Source organism: Theropithecus gelada, chromosome 13 (assembly GCF_003255815.1).
Source record: "Theropithecus gelada isolate Dixy chromosome 13, Tgel_1.0, whole genome shotgun sequence".
Taxonomy (NCBI): Eukaryota; Metazoa; Chordata; class Mammalia; order Primates; family Cercopithecidae; genus Theropithecus; species Theropithecus gelada.
In genome coordinates this window covers 78,773,627-78,786,263 of record NC_037681.1, presented here as the reverse complement: position 1 = coordinate 78,786,263, position 12,637 = coordinate 78,773,627, and the positions used below count along the sequence as shown (strand labels likewise).

The window sequence follows — 12,637 nt, the reverse complement described above, 5'->3', positions numbered from 1 at the left end:
AAATATTCATTGGCATAACAGGAATTCATTACTTTTGATAAAAAATCTCACCAGTGCTCTTATGCTTCAAACTGACTATGCAAAGGTCATTTCATGCAGCCTCACTACCCTTGTCTCTAACCATTCTTCTGAAATAAAATAAGAAAAAGAAAAAAGAAACCCACCTACTCCCTTGTGGGCATCCAAGCTGGTAAACTCTATTGTCCCATTATGGCCTTTTCTAGGATTTTCCTGATACTGTTTGTGGTTCCCATTGGGACAATATCTGTAGGAAAGTCCATAATCTGCAAGATAAACCTGGAAGACAAGCACAGACAAATGAATAATGCCTTTGTCCTCTGAAAACATAACCTTTATAATTAAGTCTTAAGAAACTGATAGGTTAAGAGCAGCCTCAGATCTACATTTTATTAAACCAAATGGTGCCTTAGGATAAAATATGTACAGCTGGGGGCCATAATAACTAACTTTCCAACTTAAATCCTTTCTTCATCATTGGCATATCTTATTTCTGAGTTGACTTAGATTTTTAATCTTTTTATTTTGCTCCTAAATTTCCTTCCCTCCAGGTGGGCATCTAGACATCATAAACCACAATATGTCTTTTTATTTGTATTCACACAGTTGAGGAGGCTCTGCTTTTCCTGTAACCCCTCCCTGAAACATAAAACTATTTCAAGCAGGAAGAGGAGGTAAGAGCAAACATTCTAAAAAGATAAACTTGATTTTGAACAACATGGGTTTGAACTGCACAGGTCCACTTATATGCAGATTTTCTGCTGCTTCTGCCATACCTGAGATGGCAAGACCAACCCCTCCTTTCTCAGCATACTCAACGTGAAGACGATGAAGACCTTCATGATGATCCACTTCCACTTAATAAATAGTAAATATATTTTCTCTTCCTTATGATTTTCTTAACATTTTCTTTTCTTTAGCTTACTTTATTGTAAGAATACGCTATGTATAATACATAGAACAACAAAATATGTATTACTCGATGTTTATGCTATCAGGAAGGCTTCTGGTAAACAGTAGAATATTAGTAAAGTTTTGGAGTCAAAAATTAAAATTACGCAAATTTCTGACTGTGCAGGGGAGCAGGGGTCAGCACCCCTAACCCTGGCATTGTCATAGGTCAACTGTAAACCTAATGTTATGAGTCCCCTTTAACAGGAAACATAATGATAGTGAAGAGACTGTAGGAGGTAATGACTCGACCAAAACACAAGAAACCCTATTATGTTATCTGTATTTATGAATGGAACATCGATGCAGAACTTTTGACCTTTCACATGAATCCATATTATCACTGTTATCTTTCTAAGTCAGTCAGAATTGCAAGCAGGGTCGCCAAACAGAATGCAGATTGTTAAAAGTCAGATAGCAATTCAAGTGAATTTACCTCAGATTACTTTTGGAGAGAAAAGGAAGGGGGAGAAGCAGTTTTACAGACAGAGCATATATTGAATGGAGAAGTGTTTTGACTAGACATTTACTGTGACATGTAGTCAGAAAATAGTAGTTCCCAACTGTGGTTACCATTCCCCCTCCCCAGAAAAAGAAAGCAGTTTCAACTTGGAAAATGTATCATTTCTTACACATTTCTTTTAAGATTAAGGGATTTAGGCAGTGTTTCATAATGCAGCTTCAAGACAATAGAGTATTTACCATATAATCTGCACTTTAAAATGTATCTATTAAGAGGAAATTCTGCATTTGAATTTTAGTTTAAGTTTTTGGTTTTAGGATAGGCTCAGTAAGAGATATTTTAAACTTTAAAATATAAACAGCACAGAGTTTTCTTCATTTGTTGGAGTAACTTGCAAGGCTGTCTGAAAACAAATATTTCAGTTTCTCTCTCTCTCCCACAGATGCTATCCCACAGATGCTTTCTTAACATGGCCTCAGAAGTAATTGACCTCTCTGCCCTAACTCAACTAGACACATCAGGATCAGATATGGAACAGGTTGCTTGCTTTCATTGTGTCTGATGCATTTTTGTCTTTATTTCAAGAACTAAACAGGCTTCACATTACAAAGCTGATATCCCAAAAATGAACATATTGGTAATTACACAAATGGAATTGTATTTTAATAGTTTACTATTTTAAAAAAGAGCCATCAAGCTTTTTTTATGTACTCACCAGTACAAAGAAATAAGACTTAAATTTTACGAGGTGCCTACTATGCACCAAGCAGTATGCTAAGTGCCTTACATCTACTGATGCTGCAAGTCCCATTATCTCCATTTTATTCATCTAGAAACTGAAGTTTAGTGAGGTTATGTGGCTTGTGTAGTAAAATGAAGTCAGGAATTTATTGCAATTCTGACTCTAGAGCTCTTACTCTCAATCACTGTTAAAGGGAAATAGTACCAGACGAGTTAAAAACATAAGATTTTATTCAAGACTATTGCAATAGGAGAGAGGCGAGTGCAATACGGACGAGAGTTTGAACTAAACTTCAGTGAAACAAAAGGTGGGAGTTTTAAAGCACTGGGGTGAGACAGCAGAAAAGTACCAAAGGATGTTACAGCATGGCTGGTCAAAGTGATCATGCCATCTATGTTTGCTACTTGGTACTAAGGCTCCTACCTACCACAATGATTAATACCCTGCAGAGGAATGACCATCTTGGGTTATACAACTGGCAGGTGGCTGATAGAAAACTTATTATCTCAAAGGGAAAGAAAAGAATTTATAATTTCAAGTATTCTTAAGTTAATGCTTTAAGAAAAGACATCAGGGGCCTATAGTCAGGAAGAAGCCTGTCAAGTTGTGTCAAGCTAAGGGGAATACTTAGGCTGTCTCTGTCATCACTAAGCTACAGACCTCCTTGTGCTAGGTTGCTCAAACATTGAAGGGCAGTATAGGGTTTACATTTAATATAAAGATGAAAAACTGGCCAGGCATGGTGGCTCATGCTTGTAATTCCATTACTTTAGGAGGCCAAGGTGGGCAGATCACTTGAAATCAGGAATTCAAGACCAGCCTGGCCAACATGGTGAAACCCCATCTCTACTAAAAATATAAAAAATAGCCAGGCGTGGTGGCATGTTGGCATACGTCTGTAATCCGAGCTAGTCAGAAGGCTGAGGCAGGAGAATCGCTTGAACTGAGATTGAGTGAGCTGAGATTGTGCCACTGCACTCCAGCCTGGGCAACAGAGCAAGACTCTGTCTCAAAAAAAGAAAACAACAATTAAAAAAAATTAAAAAAATAAAAAATAAAAAATAAAAAAAAGACAAAAAGCTGACAGTACAATAAAGAAGACTGACTATTTCAGTCCATGAGTATTTCAGACCTAAAAACATTTTACAACATGCACGGGTGCAACCTTGAGGAGCACGCACTCTAAGAAAGAAATCTCTCCAACAACACTTGTTGTTTGCCAATCAACGAGAAATGTTCTTGGAGGTCTTCATAGGAAGTTACAGGTAGGATTCAAATAATCATGAAAAGCTATTGAGCAAAACAGTAGAGTTAAGACTCCTTTAGCAAAATGAACAACCATCCATCTCTACCCTCAACCTTCGTATAAATCTTTTTTTCCTAGTTTGGACTTTTATCCACTGGCTTATCATACGGTTCAAAGTATTTATATAAATATAAATATAAAAGGATATAAATATCCTTTAGAAAATTCTAGGAAATATTCTCTAAGATTCTCATGGAAGTTTTGTCATTAGTATATATTAATATATTTTTAAAATATAAGATTGTGGGGCACTACGAAAGAGATCTAGGAATGACTGCCTTTGGTGAGTAGAAATTGTATGTAAGAATGCTGGGCGCGGTGGCTCAAGCCTGTAATCCCAGCACTTTGGGAGGCCGAGACGGGCGGATCACGAGGTCAGGAGATCGAGACCATCCTGGCTAACACAGTGAAACCCCGTCTCTACTAAAAAATACAAAAAAAAAAAAAACTAGCCAGGCGGGGTGGCGGGCGCCTGTAGTCCCAGCTACTCAGGAGGCTGAGGCAGGAGAATGGCGCAAACCCGGGAGGCGGAGCTTGCAGTGAGCTGAGATCCGGCCACTGCACTCCAGCCTGGGCGACAGAGCGAGACTCCGTCTCAAAAAAATAAAATAAAATAAAATAAAAATAACCTGAAATTGTATGTAAGAAGAAATCAAGTCAATAATCTGTCCCAAGTAATCAAAATATTGACAAATTAATTTGACTTGTTGGGGCTCACAAAATAATGTTCCAAATTATGGCACTTTGGCATGCTAAAAACTTTTTTATTTTTATTATATTTTATTTTATTTTGAGATGGAGTCTTGCTTTGTCACCCAGGCTGGAGTGCAGTGGTGCGATCTCGGCTCACTGCAACCTCTGCCTCCTGGGTTCCAGCAGTTCTCCCGCCTCAGCCCCACGCCTGCCTTTTTTTTTTTTTTTTTTTTGTATTTTTAGTAAAGCTGGGGTTTCACCATGTTAGCCAGGCTGGTGTCAAACTCCTGACCTGAAGTGATCCACCCACCTCGGCCTCCCAAAGTGCTGGGATTACAGGCGTGAGCCATGAGCCAGAACTTTGAATTAAAGGAAACTGAAAGGCCTCAGAAATAAGCCTCAGAACCAAGGTCTGTGTCTGTACTTCTGCTCGCCAGTCTCTGTGGTCCTCTTTCTTTCCAGAAGCAGCAGGAGGGGCTCTCTCTGAAGTTCCATCATCTGATTAAGGGAAGTTCTTCCAGAGGAAACGCAACTGTCTTTTTTCTTTTTTTTCTTTTGAGATGGAGTTTTGCTTCCGTTGCCCAGGCTGGAGTGCAGTGGCACAGCCTCAGCTCACTGCAGCCTCCACCTCCCGGGTTCAAGTGATTCTCCTGCCTCAGCCTCCTGAGGAGCTGGGATTACAGCCGTGTGCCACCACGCCTGGCTAATTTTTGTATTTTTAGTAGAGATGGGGTTTCACCATGTTGGCCAGCCTGGTCTCGAACTCCTGACCTCGTGATCCGCCTGCCTTGGCCTCCAAAAGTGCTGGGATTACAGGCATGAGCCACTGTGCCTGGCCTAGAAACGCAATTGTCTTAAAACTCCTCCCTAGTAATCTCATCAAATAATCAGGAAAGATTAGTCACCAAAGAGAAGACTAAAAGTCATAACCACACTCAGACAGGTTTTTAGTCTTCTGAGAGCAGTTCCAAGAGATTACCTAAGAGACTTTACCTACATATTAAGACAACTTATGTTCATAGTGAAGTTCCACCCTTCAGCTTCCCACAATGTGCTGCAATGTCCCCCAGAGCTCAGAACAACTTTGTCCAAGGCCAGTAGTCTGTTGTTTGGGTTCATTCACTTCCCCTAAAAGTCATTTGCTTCTAAAATTGCATATACTTCCCCACTTCCCTCTTCCATATGAAGAGGGTATTTAAGCCTCAACCATCTGGACCTTCTTTGAGTCTCGTATTTTCAGGACTCCCGTATCCATATACATAATAAATTTGTAGGCCTTTCCCCCCCCCCCCCCCCCCCCGTTACTATACTGTCAGCTCATTTCAGTGACCCTTCAGAGAGAATGGAAGAGAAGTTTTCTATCCACCCCTACAGACTACAATTAGGTCACATTGAGAGTTCTACTGAGATAACTTAGTAGAGAAAGACAGTCTAGAATTTTGCTAGAACAAAGGAGGTGTGGGGGAGTGAACACTAGAAAATACTATCAAATAAGTAAAGGAAAGGAAGAAATGAAGTAATATCTTTTGAGGTTCTATTTAATAATCACTGGGTAAAGTACCTTTCTCAAATTATTTCATAAAATCCAGACAAACAAATCCAGTCTGGTAGCACTGGTTTTATTTTACATACAAGAAAGCTGAGCATCCCAGCAGCTAAATAACTTGCCCAAGTCACAGAGCTAGTAAAGGATGAAAGCAGGATTTGAAACCTGGCTGATATGACTTCCAAATTCCATTCTCTTTTTTCAAAAATACAATATAGAATTGAGGGTTCTGTCAACTTCTGAAATTATGTTGAAGTCAAAAATGAGTTTGTGCAGAACTAAATCTATAGTAGGGGTCACAGTCTAGGTCCTATTTTTATACACCCTAAAGCTAAGAATAATTTTTACATTTTATGGAATTGTAAAGGGAAAGAAAAAGAGAAGAAAATGCAACAGAGAACCATATGTGACCCACAGAACTCATAAAAGCCTAAAATATTTGCTATCTGGCTCTTTACAGAAAAAGTTGCCAATCTCTAATCTAAAATAAAACTTGTTTCAGTTTAACTTTTTGAACATACTACCTTTTTTTCTTTTTCTGTGAAATCAAAAACAACTGGCTAATTTTTTCATTTTAATTGTAAATATATGTAATACCCCTAGTTTTAAACAAGCCTGTCTAGGGAACTCAAGATTTATACCCGGATCAGGGAGGTGTGATTATTTGCGTTGTAGTACGACTAGCCATAGGAATATATAAATAGTTACTCCCTATGCATTTATTTTTATTTTTATTTTTTAAAAATAGAGATGGGGTCTCACTTTGTTGCCTGAGCTGGTCTTGAACTCCTGGGTTCAAGCAATCCTCCTGCTTCAGCATCCCAAAGTGCTGGGTTACAGGCGTGAGCTGCTGTGCCCAGCCTCCCTAATGCATTTCAAATGATTGTCCTTTTATGCACTTTTTCTGAATGTAGCAATCATTTCCCCTCTCCATGAGTACAAGGGACAGCGCTATCTGCATCCCTTCACCTTGACACAGGGATTTTTCTATTACACTATATTGACTCTAACATGGTTTTCTCGCCTTTCTTAGACTTTTTTTTTTTATTACTTTGTGAGGTAGATAGGGAAGATGGATGTCATTATTGACATTTAACAGATGAAAAATATTATATTTCCAAATGATGTAAGCCACCCAACACTCACTAAGGCCAGCCTGTCCAAGGGTTTTGTTATTTTAGTGAACTTCTCAACTCCTCCAATAAACAACTAATTTTAACTAACGCTTTTATGGGCTTTCAATTTTGATATTTTATGATTGAAAAGGTAGTGTTGCAGCCACTGAGGTGTAATCCCATCAAGAAAGAAGTGGCCCTTTACTTGTGAGGAATGCAGTAAGCTGACACCCACTAGGGGGAGGACCACTGGGACTACCACAGCATGTGCACCAAGGCCACACTGTTCCTGGGCAGTTGATCATGGAGAGTGTGTGACTATTTCTGCATAGCTGGGGTCTCTCCTAATGGATAAGCTTTGCTTTGAGCTCCCCAGTGTTGGGAGCGAGCACTGAGATTTTGTCAGATCTGCATCATGTCTGAAGCTCTCCCTCCTCAATTCTGCCTCTTGTTCCCTTTCCTTTCACAAGTGTCAGATCAGCATCCCACTCTGAAAGCCTTCCCTGTTCAATCCTGCTTCCTCCCCTTTTATCTTTCATGGGCATTAGATTTCCTGCCTCCGAAAAGCCCTTGCCCTCCTAATTCTATCTCAGTATTGGCCTCCCCGAGAACACCATTCTTGGTAAACAAGGTAGGGAAATTGAGGAGAAACAAAAAAGTACTATATAATAATACAAAGCACAAATTTGTACCAAAACACAGTAGCATCTGTGAGGCTACATGTATGTTTTAACAGATATGAATGATTCCGGTGAACATAAACATGCTGCTGCTTCATTCCATGTTTCATTCTCTTTTGGTCATATAGTTATTTTCATAAATATGCATTTGATTTATTGTGAAGATTTTTTGCATTGTGGTATGTTGTTGGAAAAAATTAGAATAATTATGCCCTTTAAAATAAGATAAATGATTGCTTTTTGTTCTAAAGAAAAGCCTTTAAAGTTGCTGAATACATGTATGTACATGTTCTCCCCAATTTATGACAGAGGGGTCAATAAATCACAGCCTTGATTAAAGAATGGAATGAAGATGAAAAGCAAATTAGCCTTTGAGTATGATCATGAAAAATACAAGTTTCATATACTCAGCAGCCTGTCTAGAAAATCACCTTCCTATTTCACCTGGCCAGATTTATACACAGGTACAGGTATGCCATATTCTCAAGTTCTATACTTAGTTAAGCCTGTATTTCCAGTCTTCTTTGCTTCCTGATGCTTGTAGGCTTTTACACTGCTTTATTTTTCCAGATGGATGGGTAAAGCTAATGTTTAAAAAGAACTCTGTGATTTTGTGGGCAATAGAATAAGACCCCATCTCAAAATAAATAAATAAATAAATAAGTATATGTATATGTATATGTATATATAGAAAGAACCCTGTGAAATCTCTCTCTCTGGTGAGTTGCAAGAGAAGGGCCTTTATATGTAGAACCTGAAATGGTTTAGCTGTGTCTCCACCCAAAATCTCATCTTGAATTGTAATCTGAATTGTAATCCCCATGTGTTGAGGGAAGGACCTCCTGGGAAGTGATTAGATTATGAGGGCGGTTACCCTCCACTGTTCTTGTGATAGTGAGTGAATTCTCCTGAGATCTGATGGTTTCATAAGGGGCTTTTCCCCCTTTCCCTCTGCACTTCTCTCTCCTGCCACCATGTGAAGTAGGACGTATTTGTTTCCCCTTCTGCCATGATAGTAGTTACCTGGGGCCTTCCTAGCCATGCAGAACTGTGAGTCAATTAAACCTCCTTTCTTTAGAAATAATTAAACCTCCTATCTTTATAAATTACCTAGTCTTAGGTATTTTTTTTTTCATAGCAGTCTGAGAACAGACTAATACAGATCCTTTTAAGCACAAGGCAATTTACTGGATTTTCACCTTGTACACATGAATTTGCTATTTTAACAATGTACAAAGTTATTTAGCTTTTTTAAATTTATGCTTTGGCTCCACGTTTAAAGGCTGTAGGCTCCTAGGGGTTGAGGGACCAGGATAATGTCGTATATACATTTTTGTATCCATAATAGCACCTACTCTAAGGCCTTCTGCACAGTTGGTTTAAATAAATTTTTATTGATTTGAATTGATAATAATTAGACAAACTGAACTAAATTTTTTAACAGATACCTGAGTGCCAAGCATAATAAACAGGAAATGTACACTTCAAAAAAGAAAAAGAAAAATGAATGCATACTTATTGAATACTTGCTGTCAGAGCATTAAATACTTTACATAAATCAAATCATTTAATCCTCATGACCCTAAGAAGTTATTTTAAGATCTTTTGAAAATTAGAAAAAAAGGATGAGTAAGGCTAGGTTATCTATATAAAACAAATAAATTCTAGTAAATGGCAAAGCTGAGATTTGAACCTAAACCAATCTGACCACAAGTTCTGAGTTATTTTCCATATGCCTCATATAGCAGAAAGGGAGATGGCATAAGCACATCTACAGGCCTAGAGGTAATGTGTACTCTGACACAAACATAAAAGTCTATGAAATTGTACAGCAAGGAAAGGCTATTTCTAATAGGGAGACTCAGAGAAAGAAGCAACATTTAAGTTGGGTACCGAATAATTTCTAAGATTTCCACAGATGGAGGCAGGGAATAAGAAACACACAAGAGGGCAACCAGAGCATGTGTCAGTGTGTGTTGAGGGCACAGAAGTTGGTGGAAACACAACACAAGCCAGAAACAAAAAACAAACAAACAAACAAACAAAAAAAAACAAAAAAAAGGGAGAAAGAAAGAAAGGTTTGCATCAGTTTCCAGAGAGCCTTGGAAACCATGCTAAGAAGGTGGGGCACAATTTTTGTAAGCAAATAGATGTCATGGAAGGGTTTTTTGGCAAAGAATAATATTATCAGTACTGGCAGCATCATAAGAAGGAAATGGATGCACAGAGTCCATTTAGGAGAATATAACAATACAGGCAATCAACGGGAAGTCGGACTAGGACAGTGGTGAGCAGAAGGGAGACAAAGAAGAGATTCACAAGTTACTGGATAAGAGGGTTGAGAGAAAGAGAGTCAAAGACAACTCTGCAAACAGTGTAACTGGCTGGGTAAGTGAGGATTCAATAGAATAGAGAAAAAGAGAGTAAGAAGAGGAAGGGGAGACTTGGTAAGAAAATGATTCAATCACTTTTGTACCAAAAGCAAAGTAGCTGACTGGTGACTAACACCCTAATCCAACTAGTTCCTGGTTTGTCCGTTTATGGAGGACTGAGTGACAGAGTAAAAGTTGATGGAAAAAAGTAAAGGACCTCTTTCCCATCAAGGGTAAAATCTGCCGCTCTCCTGCTTCTCACGCAACCGAGAATCCTAAGTAGCAAGCAGCCAGACTGGCTCAAGTGGAAGCATTTCTCAATGCTTGATATGATGTTGATATAAGAAGCAGAAGAATGTAAGCTGAAGACAGGGAGAAAAACATTTGGAGCTGGCAAAGAAGCAGGACACTGATGTGAACAAATGTCATTGTCCACTGGGATGTGACCACACATTAAATCACATTTGTTCACTGTTTTATGTCCACCAGGAAGATTCATATGAGAGAATAGATGCATATACAGCTCTCAAAATGAGGTCACTTATGAAGAACAATATTAAGTAGATAAACTAATTTTTCCTGTTGTACAATATAATACCTTATAATTTAGACAATTTTGTACAATTAAATCTTTTTAATTAGCACTCCTTGCTGTAATGAGAAATGTGTCCATTAAGGTCTCATAATGGGAGACTGATGAAAATTATACTAGGCAGAAAGTCACTCATCATGACTTTTAAAAATGGCAAGCTAGACACCACTTTTAAAACTCCATACATTTTTCCAGAAAATATCATGTGTAAAGAGAGAAGACCTTGAAATTGAATGGATTAATTCACAAGAAACTGAAAAAGGCCAGTTACTTTGCAATATGAACAGCATTGTAGTTAACTGGTTTACAAATAAATAAAAGGTCTTCAACCAATAAAAAAGAAAAACCCACTGGGAAGAGTATATACATGTATTGAGCAACTTTAAAGCTTTTCTTTAAAACAAAAAGCCATCATTTATCTTATTTGAATAGGGAATAATATTTTCCTATTTTTCTACAAGATACCATAAGGCAAAAATCTTCACAATAAATTACATGCATACTTATGAAACCATTATATGACCAAATGAAGCAGCAACATGTGTATGTTCACAAGAATCACTCGTATCTGTTAAAACATGGATGTAGTCTCACAGATGCTATTATGTTTTGATGCAAATTTGTGTTTTGTATTATCATACAGTACATTTTTGTTTCTCCTCAATTACCCTGCCTTGTTTGCCAATAATAAAACCCCACAAATGATACTAGTGCTTTATCACAATTCCATCTAGACAAAGTAACAGAACCTTAAAGAGGTGCTGGCTTACTTTTCAAATATGAGGTTTATTAGAATAAGCATGAAGATACAGTTTTCAATCTATAGTTTACCCTTTATCTTTTAGTGAGCTGTAAAGAGCAGTTTCTGTTTTCTGATGGAAGCAACATGTGCTTATTCTTAAAAATAATCTGCTTTGTATGCTGGATCATTTTTTTCCTCCTAGATCTTATATCTATTCATATTTACAAACTGAAAATTTTATCCTTTCATATTTTTTGAGAGTGAAAGACTTAATGACATGCTCACGAAGTCATTTTATTGGATAACAACCAGAAAAGCTGTGCTTCTCTTACTGCTTCATTCTATCTTCTGCCCCATCAGGACCAAGACTACGACTGCCTTAAATACTACCATAAATTCAAGTATCAAAACAAAACCTTGATGTATATTTAGTAATATTCTAAATGATAATAGCATTTTGACCTCATGATCTGCTTTTCTATTCTAACCTGGTTCTTTTAGGAAAACATCAAAGCCTGTTTGATTAAACAGGACTGTGACTTAATAGGCTTCTCAGACTTCTGGGGAAAATTCCCTCAACAGTTCATAGGCTAGCAAGTTGCCTCTTTACTAAAAATACCTTCACCTATTATAGAAAGTCTTTCCAATTACAGGCTATTTCCAACTTGTTCTTTTGACACAAGTTCTCAAGGATTACAAGAAGAAACCTATGATACCCTTAATGTCTAATCAAGACACACAACCTGTGTTTGTACATTAACAAAATTTAAAAAGCAATGGAAGAGGGGAATCTGGATTGCATTGGCTTAATGGTCTTCCTCTTTGTCTGATTCAAATCTGAACCTAATCAAGACTTTTCAGTATATCAGTAAGCATTATCAGAGCTTGGCATACCTGTAAACAGCAGACACTCACGAAATGTTAGCTTATATAATTCGACTGCCATTGGTATATTATAAAAAGGTTCAACATACATAGGCTGTGTCTACATAAAACACAACTATCCAGCATTGGAAGTAGCCTACTTGGTTTACACTAACTACAAATTCTATTAAATTCAAAGACAGTATTTGAGGTCGCCAGCAATAGTGCTACCTGCATAGCCCCTTGGAGTTCCATGGTTTTTAACAGCCACTAATAAAGGACACCTTTTAATTCGTTTAATTTACACAGTTCAAGGAGTAATTCAAAATCAGAAATGTCATTTTCCCACATTAACTGGAAAAAAAAAAAAGCCTATATGTAACACTTTGTGAAGCAGGATGCTCAAATATTTTGGTCATAAACTGCTCTTTGGTCATGTATGCATCTGGCTTTTAGAAATAGAAGTATAACCACTGGACTCAGTGGACACTCAATAAACAGGTACTGAGTGTAGACAGTTAAACATTAACTTTTGAAAGCACTAACTTTCTTG

The 12,637-nt window shown here is 37.7% G+C and overlaps 1 protein-coding gene across 2 annotated transcripts in view; it reads right to left on the bottom strand.

Annotated features, from left to right (window-relative positions):
• Nucleotides 1-12,637, bottom strand: part of VRK2 (vaccinia related kinase 2) — a 109,211-nt gene that overhangs the window by 39,084 nt on the left and 57,490 nt on the right. For both annotated transcript variants that reach the window (XM_025353739.1, XM_025353740.1), the window contains one exon: nucleotides 165-297. In XM_025353739.1, the coding sequence (XP_025209524.1) occupies nucleotides 165-297 (133 nt within the window). The remainder of the gene's footprint in view (nucleotides 1-164; nucleotides 298-12,637) is intronic.